The sequence below is a fragment of the Terrapene carolina genome, unplaced genomic scaffold (genome assembly GCF_002925995.2).
Source record: "Terrapene carolina triunguis isolate 2854851 unplaced genomic scaffold, T_m_triunguis-2.0 Scaffold141, whole genome shotgun sequence".
Lineage (NCBI taxonomy): Eukaryota > Metazoa > Chordata > Testudines > Emydidae > Terrapene > Terrapene triunguis.
Window position 1 is genome coordinate 7,363,105 of NW_020664492.1, and position 20,490 is coordinate 7,383,594.

Genomic DNA, 20,490 nt, shown 5'->3' on the forward strand with positions numbered 1-20,490 from the left:
TAACTGGAGCTAGGTGCCTGTTTACTCCTTTTCCAGAGCAGTTGAGGAGAGAGGAGTGTGGAATGGGCACATCCTTGGCTCCTTCCTCTCCACTCACTGACCAATATAGCTATGGGGATGGGGGTAGTAGTTTATTGCGGGTATAGCCCCATAATAAATTACTACCCTCCACAGTGAAGAGCTCCATTCTGAGCCACAATTCATGCCCTCACAATTACTGTAGGCCAGGGGTTGGCAACCTTTCAGAAGTGGTGTGCCAAGTCATCATTTATTCACTCTAATGTAAGGTTTTGCATGACAGTAATACATTTTAACGTTTTTAGAAGGTCTCTTTCTAGAAGTCTATAATATATAACTAAACTATCGTTGTATGTAAAGTAAATACGGTTTTTAAAATGTTTAAGAAGCTTCATTTAAAATTAAATTAAAATGCAGAGCCCCCCGGACCGGTGGCCAGGACCCGGGCAGTGAGTGTGCCACTGAAAATCAGCTCGTCTGCCACCTTTGGCACGTGTGTCATAGGTTGCCTACCCCTGCTGTAGGCCGTGTCCTTGAAACATAATCTAACCCAAAATATTTAGGGCAGGATTGTCCCTTGGTTCACGCACCCACTTGGTGGAGTAAAGAGACAAAAGGGGATTCCATATTCCCTTCTGTGGGCTATGTTCCAGATGGATCCGAATGCAGGGCTGTTACTACTGCTCCCACAGAGAGGGTAGGCAGGGATGGGGATTGTGGGAAGCCTTGCATTTGGCCCCCCAATTAACCAGCCTGCACAAGCTAAAGCAAATGGAGAGTCCTGGACAGAGCCACAATTCCCTCCTGATCTATTGCTGGGACTATGCACTGCCTCATACCTAGGGCAGATTGTGAATGTGGAACCTAAATCTTAATTGACATATAAAATGTTCTTTGCAGTATAAGAAAAATAAGCTATCACATATGCTTTTAGCAAACATTGAGATGTCTTTATTCCACCTGATGTGCAATTTTTTTTCTTCTCTTTAATTGTCTGCCAGGAATGTGCACATTATTTCCTAGAAGTGAAGGACAAAGATATCAAGCATGCATTAGCAGGACTGTTCGTTGAAATTCTTGTACCTGTAGCTGCTGTGAGTTTTATTTATTTGCATGATTTTTTCAAGTTAGATTCGAAAGTCAATGTATGAAAAACAGTGTTAACATTAAATCTCTTTTCAGGCTGTTAAAAATGAAGTGAATGTCCCCTGTCTGAGGAACTTTGTTGAAAGCCTGTATGACACAACACTTGAGCTTTCTTCTCGAAAGAAGCACTCACTGGTAAGGAATCCTGAGAAGCTGAAGCTAAAATTCTTCATCAGAAGTCTTTCTAGGCAAGATTCTCAAAGGGCTTGCAGAATTGTTGCAAAACCATTTATCTGCATCTGGCTCAATGTACAATTAATTGCTATTTCAAAAGTGTATGTTATATCCACATCTATCTTAGTCTGAATCCTCTAAGTGTTTTCAGATCCTGCAATTATGATTATAAAATGGTCAATACCTGTTGTGTCTGACCATTAGCACAGAGGAAAAAGTTAACAGAGAGTGCATTGCCTGTCAAGTGAGAACTAATGGGACATGTGGGAACAGCTCTTTCAAAACGGTTAAGTAATGTTTTGCGGGAACAAACCAATATATAACAGTGCCTTTTTACACAGCATGTCAGCTAAGAAGCTCTCTATTTCATATTTTCTTGAGAGATTAACAGTGGCATAACAGTGTATAGTTGAATTGGATTAAATGGAGCACTGAGTCAGGTTGATGCTGGCTGCCTTAAGCATTCTATCTTTCCAGCTGGGTCAGTGCACCTCAGCACTGCGGCCTCTGTTAATCCATTTTGAAGTCTTTGGCCTTTTAAGAAAAGAAAGTTATTTTCATTGGTCCGTTCTTATTTATGTACAAGTCAAAAGGACCTCCCTGTCCCCCACTATCTCACTGAGTGTTGGGAAGTGATGCTATCTGATTTCATTGATGGACTCGTACAGGCACACTTGTGACTGCTGCTGTCATTACTCCAGCCAGTTCCAGAAGGGAGTCAAAATACTTCTTTCTGGGTGAAATTCTGCCTCCATTGAAGTTAGTGGGAGTTTTGCCATTGACTTCAGTGGAGCCAAGATTTCTCCCTTTAGGCACATGTGTAGTCAACCCTGTTGCGGATGCAGACACACTGATAACACTGTTGAAACTACAGCAAACTAAGGATCCAATTCTTCAATCCTTATGCTGAGTAGAACTTTCCCAAACAAATAACCTCATTGAAGATAATGGGGCGTCTCACTAGAGTAAATGGCACTCAGTTTGAGAAAGGGATAGAGTTGGGGCCTTTCTGTGAGATTTCTCACAGACAGATACCACATAATGAAAAGTAATGAAATAGAATAGACTCCTGAGATGATCTATTAGAAAAGCAAACATTGCAAAGAAGAGAATGGTAAGCAGCTAGCAGTGATAGCAGTAGCTGCAGATATTTCCAGGGGAAGGACTATTGGCCTCTTTAAACAAGAATACATGATACTTTAAATTTTAGGGGATGAGTTTTTGCTATGAGAATTATGTTTTGGGGATTATTAGTCATTGTTCAGTCAATATGCATTTAACCTATCTTGTCCTGTAGGCAGGGCCTTCCTTAGCAGGGTGTGGGGCCCGGGACATAGGTGCCAAGTTTCTAATCTGCTGGGGGGTGCTCCCCTCTGGCTCCGCCCAGGCCCCGCCCCCACTCCACCCCTTCCCCCAAGGCCCCATCCCCACCCTGCTTCTTCCCACCCCCGCTCCGCCCCCTCCCTGCCTCTTTCCTGCCTAGTTCCACCCCCTCCCCCGCGTACGCTGCGCCCTCACTTCCCTCCCCTCCCAGCACCTCCTGATGCAGCAAAACATCTGATCCGTGGTAGGTGGTAGGCGCTGAGAGGGAGGAGAGGTACTGATCGGCGGAGCCTGCTGACGGGCAGGAGGCGCTGGGGAGAGGGGGAGATTCTAGTAGGGGGGCTCCCCCCCCACCCCATTGGCCTGCCTGCTGCTAGCTGCTCGCCTCCCCGCTTGTCTCCTCACCCCTCCTGCCTCATCTCCCCGCTTGCCTCCTCATGATTTTATAGAAGCGTGGGGGGCCCTGGGCGGTCACCCCAATTTGCCGTACCCAAAGGACGGCTCTGCCTGCATGGGGCTGTTCATCTGCCAAATACATGATGTTTATCAGTCTGGTGAGGAAGCTTTAATTCTCCTCTGGCTACTACATTTTTGTGTTTTGATGTAGAATGCTAAAAAGTTATATGTATTTGGTTTTATGTGTCAGTGAACTTGGAGTTAAACTAGCTACGGACAATCTGTGCCCTAGGTTGAGAGAAACAGGATTTGGATTTTACAGTGAGGTTTACATTTAGGGACAAGCCTTAGGCTGAAATTTTAGGGTTAATTTTAAGAGTCTGTTGTGTTTATGGTGCAAAAAGTTGCCTCCTCTTTGGTCATTGTTTTTTAAAGGCCTGACCTGGCTGCATTTAAAGAAGAACTGACCCAGAGGAGGAGCTTGAAACAGCAGGTCACTGTCAAAATCAACATATTTATTCCTGACTTTTAGTCTAATATTTTAGCTTAACAATAGCAATACAAATGTCAAACGCTGGTCAGAACAGATTTGGGAAAAGAACCCCGCACACAGTGTTTGGTTTTCTATCCTTTGTCTTGCCTGTTTTTACACTCTGCGTAACTACCCTACAAGATTAAACCTCCAGAAGGCTTATGTTTTGACCATCATTTAAACCATGTGCCCCTGGGATCTGACAGTTCTTCAAATAAATAACCATGGATTTTGAGGGGAGTTAGGTCTTCTGTAAACAACAAACAATGGACTATGGGAATTCTAATGCTGAGTATGGCACGCACAGTAATTCCCCAGCTACTACATTTCTCAGTTAACTGACACAGAAATTAGCCCTATGATGCTGCAAAATTTTGGCCCATCTTTAGGATTTATGAACAGTGATACACTTAGGCATTTGATTGTTTTTGGTGCAAATGTAATTCTAAATTTGTACAAAGTAATCCATACAAATTCATAACAGCTTTAGAGAAACATTCCTTTTAAATTATGTTATTGAACAATGTGTTTATGTTGGCTGGTGCATATAGCATAACACAGGGGATCTAGGACTCTAAATGTACAATGGTTCTAGTGTTAAATTAGTTTGATGTTTTGTTGACATACAAATAATCCTGTATCATCTTTCTTTCTATTTAGGCTTTGTATCCTTTGGTAACATGCCTGCTTTGTGTCAGTCAGAAGCAATTCTTTTTAAACAGATGGCATATTTTCCTCAACAACTGCCTATCCAATCTCAAAGTTAGTATCTTACTTTCTTTTTTAATACTTTGCTAGCTCACTGTACGTAGCCTGGGTCGTCTTTAGTTTTACGTGATTTAGCTAGATAGGTTGTTCTCAAACTTTTGTACTGGTGACCCTTTTCACATAGCAAGCCTCTGAGTGCGACCCCCCTGATAAATTAAAAACACTTTTTTATATACTTAACACCATTATAAATGCTGGCGGCAAAGTGGGATTTGGGGTGGAGGCTGACAGCTCAAGAACCCCCATGTAATAACCTCGTGACCCACTGAGGGATCCCAACTCCCAGTTTGAGAACCCCTGAGCTAGATTATTGATAATAGTTGAATCTATCAGTAATTTTATTTCATAGCAATGTTTTTATAATTTAACAATACAGGATTTTGTCAATGAAAAAAAATATTCCTATGCCTAGTTTGAATTTCTCATATCTTTATTAATGGAGAGTGGCTTGAACCAAACAACCCAAATATTGCATATGCATGTGAGGACAGACTAAATTGTTGGTAAAAGTTGGCCAGGAATGGAGTGGAAGAAGAAAATTGCCAAATGTTACCTTTGAACCTTTTACTTCATTCAGTCAGGGGTTCTTAAACTGGAGCACTTGCTGCTGGCCTGAGGAAAGCTGGCTGGTCACGTGGTACTGATTCTCCTTGTTTCAATCTGAAAGTCTCATTAAAGAAACTAAAACTAAATTAAAATGTTTGTGGCACTACTGTTTCTGTCCACCTAAACAATTGATGTTCTTCCCAAAGACTGATACATGGTTTACTAATTATTATCACAGCCATTTTCATCCAGTCCTTAAGGAACTAAGAAATATTAAAAAATTCACCTCATGTGAATGTATGATATGTGCTTCTTTAAAAGATGCTTTTTCTCTGGTGTGCACACCCTGTGATGCTATTCGGTGTACAGTAAAATTAAGATATTTTGTTGAATAGTGAAGGAAATGTCAGAGATGTGAAACTTACATCATCACTTATTGAGTTAAAGAAGGAGAGGAAGGATGGTCTTGTAGTTAGGACTTGTTCCAAAGCCTATTATATTCAGTGAGAGTCTTTCCACTGACTTCAGAGTGCTCTGATCAGGCTTTTAGTCTTTCTCTGCCTCACTGCTATTACCTGTAAATACCTTACCTCACAAGTCTTGTGAGGGCAAATTCATTCATATATATGAAGTGCTCAGATACTATGATTGTGGAGGCTATACTAGAATCTAGGCAGATAGATAAAAGTTAAAGCACCTACAATAAGCACTCCGACTCTTTTTGAGAATGAACTTTGCTGTTTAATATTTGTGCTGTAGTATGTTTGATCCTAAAACACTTCATTACTGGGTGGTAATTCCATATGTACACAAAGTAGTATGTAGAGGTAACTGCTGAACAATGAAATTGAGATATGTTGCGTGTTTGGAGGCTTTTTAAGCATTGAGAAGATGTTTCTGCAGTATGCTGAACTGTCCTCTCAATACGTCTGACGAAGTGGGTATTCACCCACGAAAGCTTATGCTCCAATACGTCTGTTAGTCTATACGGTGCCACAGGACTCTTTGTCGCTTTTTACAGATCCAGACTAATACGGCTATCCCTCTGATACTTGTCCTCTCAATAGGTTGCCAGAATCCATGGTTTGTCCAGCAAAAAAGACTATTGATGCAGTTTGCTGAATTGGGACAAGAATTTACGTTATGTAACTGTAAACATTTCCTAACAAGTGAGGAATGTAATCTATGGGGTAGTTTCCAAAAGGAAGTGGCAGTCCTATTGTTTTGGATCATTTTAAAGTTGCACTGGACAAAGTGATAATTCCTTATTAAATATTCTCTATCGTCCTTCGGTTGGACAAGGGAGGTTAGACAAGGTGACCTAATAGATCTTCTCCATATCTAGTTTCTGTTGTTTATGAATATTTCATGTACTGTTTTGCTGACTGAGCTTCCTGGTTTTTTAACTAATTGCAGTATTGCTTTGATGTCAAATGGTAGTTTTGAAATGGAATAGTTAATAATCAAATGAAAAATAATTTGTCATTTAAGTGTTAATTCGATACAGATACAGATTTTTATATTCAATTGTATATTAATTTTAGTTTTTAAAAAGTGATGTGGCTCTACAGCACTGCCATTAATTTTTGTGACTTGCTTTTATAGAATTTATGAAATTCGGCTGTAGTTATTTAGTTTAGTGTGTTTAAATCATTCTGACATTTGTAAATGTTTTAAATGTCTTTATTTAGTGACTGTGGCTTGAGTAATGTTAAAATTAAATATGTTGTTCATGCTAATACATGACACTCTACATTAGCAAAGCTATCCTTTCATGCTCACTTATACTGCACGTTAACTTGAAAAGCTGCTTGGTCAAAGTTCAGACCAATGCCATTCAGGCACATAAATCATCAGAAGAGGGAGGGCGTCAGGTGGGAAAATGAAAGCATTTCTGTGTTCTAAACAGTAAGATAGGGTAGCGTTTAGAAAGTTTTCGGAAGGCTTTACTTTATACTTTATACCACAGGGTTAGGCAACCTATGGCACACGTGCCAAAGGCGGCACGCGAGCTGATTGTCACTGGCACTCACACTGCCCGGGTCCTGGCCACCGGTCCGGGGAGCTCTTCATTTTATTTTAATTTTAAATGAATCTTCTTAAACATTTTAAAAACCTTGTTTACTTTACATACAACAATAGTTTAGTTATAGACTTATAGAAAGAGACCTTCTAAAAAAGTTAAAATGTATTACTGGCAGGTGAAACCTTAAATTAGATTGAATAAATGAGGAATCAGCACACCACTTCTGAAAGGTTGCCGACCCCTGTTATACCACCTTAAACTTCTCTAAGCTAATCAATTTTTGGATGGTTAGCAAGCATTCCAGAAACAAAGGTTTTGATGTGGGTTTTTTTGGTGGGGCCTTTTAAAAACCTAATACATAGGCATAGTTTGGGAGGACATGGTGGGGCATTGCTCCCCAAACTGCAAGCCCCGGGCAGGCGTGGAATCTGCTTCTCCCCTTCCCCCCCGCCCACTTAGCCCTGTTAGCCTGGCTGGAGTAACTTCCTGAACTACGCCTGTGACCTCATATGATGGATATTATTATTTGCCTTTGCATAGATATGAACCTGTGATGTACTTTACAGTATTACAGATTTATCCCAACCTGCCAGAATAAAATCCCATCTGCTCCTTGGCAAAACTCCCATTGACTTCTATATGGCCAAGACATCACCCTGGGAGAAATAGATACAGTATATGATTGTCAGGAAACTTGGACACTTTCAGGCCAGAGGGGCAAAAGTTCCAGAGTCAAGGGCCATCACTGAGAATACCCTGTCCCAGGCTAGGGACTATTAAGTAAACTCAGGCATCCCAGGTGACCTCATCAGCTAGGGTAGAATGAAGTTAAAGCTGAAAAGAAGAGACGAAGCAATGGAACTGCCCATGAATAAATCCCAGATGACCACTGCAAACATTTGGATGTATTAGGGCAAAATTATAGAGGAATCTCAGAGTAATACAAATTCTGCCCTTATATTAAAAGGCAATCAAGTGGGCCAGCTGTACATGTCACTGTAATTGCAGGGCAGAATCTCTCAGGTTATGCCAAAACCGTGCACCAACAGGTGTCCCATGCTGCTGCTCTAAAAGAAGCAACATGTTTCTCTGGTTAGCGTGTGCTGCTAGCGGGGGTGGGGCTGGACAGATTCCATAGCTGGCATATCGCGACACCTCTGGAATGTGGTGCATCAATTAATGCAGTTACAGGTCTCCTCATAGCCATCGGTGGAGTGCGAGTTAGAGATACTTGGTCTTATGGCCAGCAGCTCTGCACTGCTCAGTAGCACAAAACAAACAGTAAGTTGCTCTAAGGACATAGGTGAGAGATTCCCCTGATGGATCATTATCTGGAAGTAGAGTAAATCCAGCATAGCCAGCTGTATGTTTTTATTCTCTCCTCCTCCCCTCCGGCACAGAAGGAACTGTAGGACAAACTGCAAGTATTAAGGGGTCTACTTGCTTAACTTTGAGAATGGTGAGTAGTACAACAGAGGTCAATAAAGCTTACTCATTTGCCTATGTGTTTTGCTGGATCAAGGCCAAAATTATGTTAGATGCTGAAAAGTGACTAAGGCCTGGTCTACACTGCGGGGTGGGGGGGAGATTGATCTAAGTTACGCAACTTCAGCTACATGAATAACGTAGCTGAAGTCAACGTACTTAGATCTACTTACCGCGGCGGTGTCTTCACTGTGGTAAGTTAACAGCTGACGCTCTCCCATCAACTCTGCCTGCGTCTCTTGCCCTGGTGGAGTACCAGAGTCGACAGGAGAGCGCTCAGCGGTCAATTTATCGCATCTAGACTAGATGCGATAAACCGACCCCCGCTGGATTGATCGCTGCCCGTCAATCCGGCGGGTAATGTAGACAAGCCCTTAGTCACCTTCTTCCTCCCTTTTTCTGTCCAAACATAGCCTGGCCAGGCCCAGGGACCTGGCCCTCCCCTGGTGGAAGCACAACCCTGTTTCTTTCCAATTCTGTTATTTAAGAAGGTCATTCCTAGGAGCTCCACCAAAACTCTCTAACAGCTGGGAGGCTGTTCAATATTACTGAAGACAGCTATTCAGATTATGGATGTAGAGGAGCTGTTTTATTTTAAAATGTGATTTGCCAGTGATAATATAAAGTGTAGATGCCTGTATCTCTACACTTTTAATCTGCAAGTAAGCCAATACAAAAATAATTTGCTTCGTGTCTTCTGTAATATATTTGAAAACATGTTACCATTTATAACCTGATATAGAATTTAGTAATGACTTTAAATTAAATTTATGGTGAATAATTTTCAGTATAAAATTTTATTCAAACTAGGGCTGTCAAGTGATTAAAAAAATTGATAGCACAATTAATCACATGATTAATCGCACTGTTAAATAATAATAGAATACCATTTATTTAAATATTTTTTGATGTTTTCTACATTTTCAAATATATTGATTTCAATTACAACACAGAATACAAAGTGTACAGTGCTCACTTTCTATTTATTTTTGAATACAAATCTTTGCTTTGTAAAAAACAAAAGAAATAGTATATTTCAATTCACCTAATACAAGTACTGTCATGCAATCTCTTTATCATGAAAGTTGAATTTACAAATGTCGAATTATGTACAAAAAAATAATTGCATTCAAAAAGAAAACAATGTAAAATTCAGAGCCTACAAGTCCACTCAGTCCTACTTCAACCAGTCGCTGATGGTTCCCAGCATCGGAGTGGTGCTCTTTTAAGACTTCCGAAAGCATGCTCTACACCTCGTCCCTCTCAGATTTTGGAAGGCAGTTCAGATTCTTAAACCTTGGGTCGAGTGCTGTAGCTATTTTTAGAAATCTCACATTGGTACCTTCTTTGCGTTTTGTCAGATCTGCAGTAACAGTGTTCGTAAATCAAACAACATGTGCTGGGTCATCATCCGAGACTGCTATAACATGAAATATATGGCAGAATGCGGGTAAAACAGAGCAGGGGACATACAATTCTCCCCAAAGGAGTTCAGTCACAAATTTAATTAACACACTATTTTTTTAACGAACATCATCAGCATGGAAGCATGTCCTCCGGAATGGTGGCTGAAGTATGAAGGGGCATACTAATGTTTAGCATATCTGGCACGTAAATACCTTGCAAAGCTGACTACAAAAGTGCCATGCGAACGCATGTTCTCATTTCAGGTGACATTGTAGATAAGAAGCAGGCAGCAGTATCTCCCGTAAATGTAAAAAAGCTTGTTTGTCTTAGCGATTGGCTAAAAAAGAAGTAGGACTGAGTGGACTTGTATACTCTAAAGTTTTACATTGTTTTGTTTTTGAGTGCAGTTATGTAACCAAAAAAAATCTACATTTGTAAATTACACTTTCACGATAAAGATTGCACTACAGTACTTGTATGAGGTACATTGAAAAATACTATTTATTTTATTTTTACAGTGCAAATATTTGTAATAAAAAATAATATAAAATGAGCACTGTACGCTTTGTATTCTGTGTTGTAATAGAAATCGATATGTTTGAAAATGTAGAAAAACATCCAAAAATATTTAATAAATTTCAATTGGTATTCTATTGTTTAACCGTGCGATTAATCGCGATTATTTTTTTTAATCGCAGTTAATTTTTTTTTGAGTTAATTGTGTGAGTTAACTGCGGTTAATCGACAGTCCTAATTCAAACCATTTCAGATAATATTTGTACAACATGTTGACTATGTAAAGTGCTTTATGAATACTAAATATACCTGTTATAATTTCAGAGTTCAAGTTAAGTATTAATTTCAAGTAATATTCAATGTGGATTTTTATTAGTAATAATGATAAAGCTTGAAAATATAAACAAACCTAGTATTTCTCATAATTTATGTGCCTTTGCTAACAGCCACTTCTGGTTTGGTCCTAATACAAATACTATACTAGTCTGCAGACTTTGAGGGTAGCTCAAGGGAGGGACCAGTAGATTGGCACTTAAATGGACCAATGGCTAGGAGCCATCTGTAGAAGACAGAGAGGGTTCTGTGACCATTATTTCAGCCCAAAGGCTGTGTGATAGAGGCACATGGTGGACAGAATGTCAGTTAGGTACCCAAAGACTAAAACAACTGAGCAGCACACCAGATGAAGGGGAAACAAGAGACTTTACTGGTTCAAACTCTTCTGAAAAAAACCAACACAGATGTTGTTCTCAGCCTCAAATGTTACCCAGTCCAACTGGTCATTCTATCTAAGTTTAAATTTTGTCATTTTTAAATGTGTGTAGTATATAATAAATTTATTGGGTATATGCTTAATATCAGTGCATAAAAATGGAATAAGATTTGTATTAAAAAAAAGTCCGACAGCTTAATTGAAGATGAAATTTTTGTCTAGATTTGAATACAATTGGTTTCCATAGTGATTCTTAATTGCACTATATCTCATCTGTTTTATGCTAACACAGGCACTTAGGATGTCTGAAATCTTTAATAGTATTTTAAAAGATGGGTCATTTAGAAATAAGTTTTAAACAAATTTTAAGATTAAATTCTGTACAATGATAATTTTATGTTTTTCTGTGTGCCAGTACTATATTTGGGCATCAAGTAGCTGTGTGTTTCCACATCTTTTTGTGATGCTCAGTATCAAAGCTATAAATCTTGGCATGCACTAAGAGTGGATATGCAGCCCAAACTTCCTTTATAGGTTGTGCTCCAAGAAAAAATTAGAGGGATTTGTAGAGTTAAGACTTAACTGGCTGAAATCTACTGTTTGCTTGTGTTTTTCTTCTAGAACAAGGACCCCAAAATGGCTCGAGTTGCACTGGAGTCTCTGTACAGACTACTGTGGGTTTACATGATTAGAATTAAATGTGAAAGCAATACAGCTACCCAGAGGTAAAGTTTTGCAGTTGTAATTGTAACCAGGCCCCTTTGCTGTGGATGTTTCCATTGTAGAAGTCCAGTGGCTCCACTGAGTGTCCTTGACCTAGAAGAGATTCTGCTGTCAAATGTGCACAATAAAATGTTCCTTTTTGTGACATTTAACAATTTTTCTCCTGCTTTTTGGAATTACTATACCAAAAGCTTTTGCTTTTGGAAGAGCCGGAATATAGACAGACTCACTCTTTGCTTCTGGAAATAGTGGAAATAGAAAGAGAAGTGTGTTATTGGCAGGATTGTGGATGCTTGCCGCACAATAACAAAATAGCAATAGCTCAGTCAAACATAGAAACAAAGAAACAGAGCAAGGTACTATTGTACCTTTTAATTTGGAAAAGCCTTTCCATACTTGAGGCTTTCTAAATGAGATTTCCAGACAGAATTTGGGGTAATTAAACAAGAAGATACACCTGCCACTCATCTGCAAGGAATGGAACTGTGCTGATGCTTGCTTTTTTCTTTTCTTAGTCGACTTATAACCATTGTCACAACGCTATTCCCAAAAGGGTCCCGTGGTGTGGTGCCAAGGGATATGCCTCTAAACATCTTTGTGAAAATTATACAGTTCATTGCACAGGTATGGAAAAGAACTGTGTCCAAGTAATGAATAATTTATTTTCCTAATAAATTATTAATGGAAGAATAAACTCAGTATTGTGTCACTTTATTCATCCCTCACTCTTGATAGCCTTCTCCTAGGCAATGGTAAATTGTGGGTGTGGATTAGGCTAGAAATGATAGTGAAGTCACACTGGTGTAGAACACGGGAAAGTGACAGGATCAGTTCCAGTAATGCCATTTTAATGCACCAGGGACTGACACACAAAATGTTATTTGGTATTAATGGGAGTCTACCACATAAATTCTGCACTCATCAATGGAAGGCTAGTCTCCTCTGTGGCTCCAGTTCAGCAAACCATCCCCATTTAGCCAGGGCCGCCCAGAGGAGGGGGCAAGTGGGGCAATTTACCACAGGCCCCGGGCCCCACGGGGGCCCCCACGAGAATATAGTATTCTATAGTATTGCAACTTTTTTTTATGGAAGGGGCCCCCAAAATTGCTTTGCCCCAGGCCCCCTGAATCCTCTGGGCAGCCCTGTATTTAGCAAAGCACTTACATGTGTGCTTAAAATTAAGCCCTCGCTTAAGTACTTTACTAAACGGGGATGCACTTAAGCATATACTTAAATGCTTTGCTGAATTTTAGATGCTTTGCATCTGTGAATAGACTTTTGTTTTATAAAATAGCACATTAGTACTACAATTGCTCAAGTGAAATTTAAATAATTAAAAAAGAGACTTTTAAAATCGCTCATTTAGGTACCTAAATTAAATGGCCAGATTTTCAAAAGTGCTCAATACTCAGCAACTTCTATTTAGATAGAGTTGGAATAGGAGCTGAGCTCTACTGAAAGTCTGGAACAAGTTGTGGGTGCTGTGCACTTTTGAAAGTCTGATCCTAAATAAATTTAAATAAATCCTGATGACATCCTGCTTCAATATTTCTATTGCCTTTAACAAAAGAAGCAATTTCATCTGATTTGTAACAATTTTTTCCGTTTTAGGAACGTTTAGATTTTGCAATGAAAGAAATTATCTTTGACTTTCTTTGTGTTGGAAAACCAGCAAAAGCTTTCAGTCTCAATCCAGAGGTATGACATATATGCACACTTTTTACTGAAATATGTATTTATTGCATTATGTTCAGCTTCAATTTTGATTGCTCAGAAGAATTTATATTCTTCTTCACGCGCTTGTTCATGTCAATTCCAATCAGGTGTGCGCGTGCTGTGCACGACAGCCGGAAGATTTTTCCCCTGGCAGTATACGTAGAGTCAGCCTGGGCGCCCCCTGGAGTCGCGCCTACATGGCGCCCAATATAGCACCCTGCCAACCCAACCATCCCTCAGTTCCTTCTTACTGCCAGTGATGGCTAGCTGGAACGTCCCTTGCTCTTGCTTCTGCAAGCGCCTCTAGAAGTGTCCCACTGTCATTTCTATACAGTTAGATTCTTAGATAGTAGTATTAGCAGTGTTAGTAGTTTCTCTAAGTTTCCGTTGCAGGGTTCCTCCCCCCACTTCCCCCCCCCCCGTTTCGTCCCTCAGCACCAGGGTATGCCTCGGTCGCCGGGATTCAAACCGTGTGAAGTCTGTGGGGTAAATTGATGCCAAGGAGCGACTCGTACACTTCTTGTTTGAAGTGCCCTGATGAGAGTCACCAAAGGGACAAGTGCCGCATTTGCAAAGGGTTTTGGCCGAGGAACCTTAAGGATCGTGAGCAGAGACTTAGAATTGTTCTCATGGAGGCAGCCCTCCGTCCGACCCAGAGTCGGCAGAGCCCGTGCCGAGTGCCTCCTCTGTGCGCAGCGCACCGGCACCGACAGCATGGAAGCTGGTACCAAGGAAGGAGGCTAAGGACTCCTGACACCGAGTGCCAAGTATAAGACTTCTGGTAGCCACCGGTCTTCATCCACGGTGCTCCAGAAGAAAAAGAGGCAGGAGAGAGGGCGCTCTCCCCATCCTAAGCCTTAGGAGCCAATGACAGGGAGGCCTCAGCCCATCCAGCCTACGTTGGGCCCGGCACCTCCCAGGGGGGTCCAGTCAAGTCAGGCCCACTACCATTCTCCGGACTGTCATGGCCGGAATATTCACCTCCCCTCCTCTCCAGAGACTTTTGAGGTGGCACAGGACCTTTTTCGCTTCACAGCACTGCCTTCTCCAAGGTGGGATGAGGCACTGGTCATAACCCGGCCACCTATCCTATCTAGGGGCAAGCCAGAGATGATGTTGCTCCACTCCCCATCTCGACGAGGCCACTCCCTGGTGCCGGCCGCCCACAAGGGGGGACTGCACCAATCCCCAGGGGCCTGGCACTGCTCGTCGGCACGACCCATTACCGCTCCTCTGTGGTCTTCCATTTTGGAGACCTCGGAGTCTGAGGCAGAGTCCTATCAGTCAGATAGGTCCAGCAGCAGGAGGTCTAGATCTCGGCGACACCACCAGCCTCCTCTGGCACCGTGGCCACCTCAATGGCAACCACCAGCTCAGTGGCTCTTTTGGACTCCCTGGGCCTACCATCAAGCCCAGGGTCAGAGCCAGGCATTGAGATCCAGGTCGGCATTGGTCATGTCGGCATCCTTCACCCCCACACAGCAGCTGGCACCAGAGACGCCACCGATACCTCTGCCTGCCGCTCATTCCTCCACGCCGGTGACCACCCTGGCACCAGCAAGCACCATGGCACCGACGACCATCTCGGCACTCACCTCCTCGGCACCGGGGACTGCGACACCGGCGTTATAGCAGCCCAATGGACAACGTGACTGTCTTGGGGCTGAGGGCAGTGACCAAGGCCATGTGCTGGTGCTCTCGGCCTCCTCCTCCCCAGATGAGGCTGTTGTGGGCACGTCAATGGACTCTGCCTTGGAAGATAGCAGGGTCCTGCAACAGTTGTTTTACAAGGTGGCCCAGAACCTGGGGATCCAGGCAGAGGAGCTGGTAGAAGATGCTGTTCCCAGGGTGGACATCTTCACCCCCTCTGGGCCCTCGCACATTGTGCTGCCACTCATCAAAACTATAACTGAGACCACAATAACTTTGTGGCAGACGCTGGCCTCTTTGCCCCCTACAGCGAAGAGAAAAGAGAGACGCTATTTCATCCCCTCAAGGGGATATGAGCATCTCTATTCCCACCCTCCACCCAACTCTTTGGTGGTGGATGCTGCAAACTAAAGGGAGCGTCAGGGGTTTCAGGGACCCTCCCCTAAAAATCAGGATGTGAAAAAGGTGGACTTGTTCGGGAGAAATATCTACTCCACCAGTGGTTTGGAGCTCCACATTTCAAACCAACAGGCCATCATTAGTCGGTACTCCTTTAACACCTGTGGAGCAATGGCCAAGTTTGCCGAGATATTGCCACCAGACTCCCGCTCCAAATTTAATGCCTTGGTGGAGGAAGACAACCTCATTTCTAGGCCTCCTTGCCGGGGGTTCTTGATTGTGCCGACACAGCAGCCCGAACCATGGCTACAGGGATGGCCATGAGAAGGTCCTCTTGGCTCAAGGTCTCTGGGCTTCCTTACAAAGTCCAAGAGACCATCCAAGACCTACCCTTTGAAGGTCAGGCCCTTTTCTCTGAAAAGACAGACAGGATACTGCACAGTTTAAAAGACTCAAGAGCCACCCTCAAGTACCTGGGCATACACATCCCCACTACACAGTGCAGGCACTTCAGGCTGCAGCCTCCTCAGCAGTTTTACCAACAAAACCGACAGGTTGGTTCCTGGAGGAGGAATAGGGGTGGCAGGAAAAGGCCACACCCATCCTCAGGTCAGAGCTCTGGCCAACTCAAGCCCCCTTTGAGCCCCAAACCGGCCTTTTGAAGGTGTGGTCAAGGACCGCACACCAGGACAAGAACTGGATCTACCCCGCCTTACCTTTTTGTCTTGACTGTTCCCCTTCTACCGTGCATGGTCCCGTATCACTTTGGACTGCTGGGTGGTCCGCACAGTAAAGAGGGGAGACTCCATCCAATTCTGTGCCCTCCTGCCCTTCCACCCTCCTTCCCAGTCCCTCTTCAGGGACCTTTCTCACAAGCAACTCCTTATACAGGAGGTGCACTCGCTCCTTTCACTGGGGCAGTGGAAGAGGTTCCTCAGGAGCAGAAGGGTAAGGGTTTCTATTCCCGGTATTTCCTAATACCAAAAGCCAAAGGTGGACTCAAGCCCATCCTAGACCTGCGAGAACTCAACAAGTTCATGAAGAAGCTCAAGTTCCATGTGGTCTCTTTGGCCTCCATCATCCCATCATTAGATCCAGGAGACTGGTATGCTGCCCTCGACTTGAAGGATGCATACTTTCACATAGCAATAACTCCGTCCCAGAGAAAATACCTCAGGATTGTGGTGAGCAGCACCCACTACCATTTCACAGTCCTCCCTTTCAGCCTGTCAGCAGCACCTCACATGTTCACTAAGTGCATGGCAGTCGTGGCCGCGTTCCTGCGCAGGCGGCAGGTACAGGTGTTCCCATACCTCGATGACTGGCTCATCAAGGGCCGCACCAGATCTCAAATGGAGGCACAAGTCGACTTCATAAGAACAACATTTGACAAACTGGGCCTCCTTCTGAACGAGGGGAAATCAACGCTCTCCTCGGTTCAGAAGATAGAGTTTATAGGGGAAGTACTGGAGTTGACACAAGCCAGGGCATACCTCCTGGAAGCAAGGTTTCCGTCCCTCGGCGACATCATAAGAGGTCTCAGGCAGTTCCCCACCACCACAGCAAGGAATTGCCTGAAACTTCTAGGACACACGGCCGCTTGTACCTTTGTGGTGCAACACACCAGGCTCAGACTCCGGCCTCTCCAATTGTGGCTAACCTCGGTGTATCGGCCGGCTCGGGACAGTTTGGACAGGGTTGTGACTCTACCTCGCTCATCCTCGATGCCCTCCAGTGGTGGCTCGACCCACAGGTAGTATGTGTGGGAGCCCATACTACCAGCCCTCAGCCGTCTCTCTTCCTAGTGACAGATGCGTCAGTTATGGACTGGGGAGCACATTTGGGAGACCTCAGGACACAAGGCCTCTGGTCTCAGGCGGAACTCGTTCTCCACATCAACGTCAGAGGGCTGAGAGCAGTACTCCTGGTGTGTCAGAGTTTCCGAGCCCACTTAACAGGGAGATGTGTATCAGTTATGACAGACAACACCACGGCGATGTTTTATATCAACAAGTTGGGGGGTGCACGCTCCTCTCCCCTGTGCCAGGAAGCCCTCATGCTGTGGGACTTCTATGTAGAGCATTCGATACACCTGCAAGCATTGTACCTCCCTGGAGTATAGAACGAGTCGGAGGACTATCTCAGCAGGTTGTTCCAAGGCCACGAGTGGTCCCTTTGCCCGGACATTGCGAACTCAGGGGTTTTCCCCAGATAGACCTGTTCATCACGCGACGCAACAGGAAGTGCCAGAAGTTTTGCTCCTTCCTGAATCAAAGCACGGGCTCCATTGCAGATGCGTTCCTCCTCCCATGGGGAGGCCATCTCCTATACGCGTTTCCACCCATACCACTCGTTCACAAGGTGCTCCTCAAGGTACGGAGGGAGCAAGCTTCGGTGATATTGATAGCTCCAGCCTGGCCCCGCCAGCACTGGTACACATCGCTCTTGCAGATGCTCTAGTCACCTTGCCGCTCTTCCCGGACTTACTAACTCAGGACCACAGCCGTCTCCAACACCCAAACCTCGAGCCGCTGCACCTCACAGCGTGGAAGCTCCGTGACTGAATCCGGCGGAGCTCTCTTGCTCGGACCAGGTTAGATAAGTCATCCTAGGCAGTAGGAAGCCTTCTACCAGGGCTACTTACCTTGCCAAGTGGAAGAGATTTTCAGTCTGGTCGGCACAGCACCGTTCATTTCTGACGCTTGTCTCCGTGCCACTTATATTAGACTATCTCCTCCATCTCAAGCAGCAGGGGCTGTCCATGTCATCAATAAAGGTTCACTTGGCTGCCATCTCTACCTTCCATCCAGGCGTGGGGGGCCGGTCAATCTTCATCAACCCTATGGTCAGCCGTTTCCTGAAAGGTCTTGACAGGCTATACCCACATGTCAGGCAGCCGGTCCCGGCCTGGGATCTCAATCTGGTCCTGTCCAAATTGATGGGGCCACCCTTCAAACCACTGGCGACTTGTTCCCTGCTTTATCTGTCATAGAAGGTGGCATTTCTGGTAGCGATAACCTCAGCCAGGAGGGTGTCCAAGCTCAAGGCCCTAACATCAGAGCGCCCTTAAATGGTGTTCTATAAGGACAAGATTCAGCTCAGGCCACATCCTGCATTCCTCCTGAAGGTTGTCTCCCAGTTTCATATCAACCAGGACATCTTCCTCCCAGTCTTCTATTCTAAACCACACTCGAGTGGCAGGGAGCAGAGGCTTCACTCATTGGACATCTGCAGAGCATTAGCCGTTTACATGGAAAGAATGAAACTGTTCCAGAAGTCCATTCAACTGTTTGTGGCTGTGGCAGACAGGATAAAAGGTCTTCCAGTCTCCTGTCAATGAATTTTGTTGTGGATTTCGTCCTGCATCCGAGAGTGCTACAACCTGGCAGTGGTGCTTGCCCCTCCAATCACCGCACACTCCACCATGGCGCAGGCCTTTTCAGCTGCTTTCTTGGCTCAGGTTCCTACTCAGGAAATATGCAGGGCAGCGACGTGGTCCTCCATACGCAGTTTCACCACACATTACGCAATCACCGAGCAGGCCAGAGACAACGTGGCCTTTGATAGAGTGGTACTACAATCAATGGACGACTCCAACCCTGCCTCCTGAACTTTGGCTTGTGATTCACCTGATTGGAATTGACATGAACAAGCACTCGAAGAAGAAAAAATGTTTACTCACCTTATCGTAACTGTTGTTCTTCAAGATGTGTTGTTCATGTCCATTCCAATACCCTCCCTTCTACCACTCTGTCAGAGTCCCCAGCAAGAAGGAACTGAGGGGAGGTCGGGTTGGCAGGGCCCTATATTGGGTGCCATATAGGCGCGACTCCAGGGATGCCCAGCCAACCCTACGGATACTGCTAGGAGGAAAATCTTCCGGCTGTCGTGCACGCAGCACGCGCACACCTGATTGGAATGGACATGAACAACACATCTCAAAGAACAACAGTTACTAGAAGGTGAGTAACCGTTTTTTATTTTAGCCTTATTTAATACAAGATATGATGCACTGTAGGAAATATTGTTGAATGGTTATACCATAGATTTTTTGTAATTGCCACAACTGTATGAAGTTTGCATTATAGACATAAATATATGTGCTAACATTTAATGTAGTTGAGTAGAAACATTATTTTATTCTGTTCAGATTTTGGCAGAGGGAAATATCTCTGTAAATTAATTTATTCCGATTTGGTATAGCAAAATTTTATTTCTGATAAATGTGATTTTTGAAATGTGAAAAGGGTGGTAATTATTTGATTATGCTATTCATTCACATTTTGAACTTTACAGAGAATGAATATTGGTCTGAGAGCTTTCTTGGTGATTGCTGATAGCTTGCAGCAAAAAGATGGTGAACCTCCAATGCCAGTTACTGGAGCTGTCCTTCCCTCTGGAAACACTCTAAGAGTGAAGAAAACTTACTTAAGCAAAACTCTCACAGAGGAGGAAGCTAAAATGATAGGTCAGTAACAGGCATGTAATAATGTGAAAACTTATAATGACCAGTGTAACCATGTACAATACTCCTAAGTGAATATATAGAAATGTTTAATATAGATATGTATTTAATTGTATTTTTATTTATCATCTATTTTCAGTGAAACATATCCTTTAGACTGATTAATTCTATTTTCTTAAATTTAAGCTTATTGGGATATATTTCATAATTCATTGAGTATGTAGGTAAATCAATAAATCTTCTGAATGCTGAATATTTGTTTGTTTATTCAGTTTCCCTGCTAGTAATTGAAATACAGTGTTTGTACTCCACATGTATCCACCAGTTTGAGAAACACCATCAGTTGTAGAGTATCTATATTTTAAGTACTGGAAGAAACTTTTAAGTGCAAGTACAGTATAATTCCCCACCAATGAAAAAGACTTTCGTGTACTATAGTATATAATCATGATAATAAAAATGTAAGGCCCAATCCTATAAACAATTAC

General features: G+C 43.4%; 1 protein-coding gene across 1 annotated transcript in view; it reads left to right on the forward strand.

Moving 5' to 3' along the window:
* LOC112112190 (protein furry homolog) overlaps nucleotides 1-20,490 on the forward strand; it is a 278,522-nt gene that overhangs the window by 99,355 nt on the left and 158,677 nt on the right. The window contains exons 8-14 of the mRNA XM_029911983.1: nucleotides 1,020-1,112; nucleotides 1,201-1,299; nucleotides 4,250-4,351; nucleotides 11,671-11,774; nucleotides 12,288-12,396; nucleotides 13,384-13,470; nucleotides 19,834-20,005. Coding sequence (XP_029767843.1) covers nucleotides 1,020-1,112; nucleotides 1,201-1,299; nucleotides 4,250-4,351; nucleotides 11,671-11,774; nucleotides 12,288-12,396; nucleotides 13,384-13,470; nucleotides 19,834-20,005 — 766 coding nt within the window. The remainder of the gene's footprint in view (nucleotides 1-1,019; nucleotides 1,113-1,200; nucleotides 1,300-4,249; nucleotides 4,352-11,670; nucleotides 11,775-12,287; nucleotides 12,397-13,383; nucleotides 13,471-19,833; nucleotides 20,006-20,490) is intronic.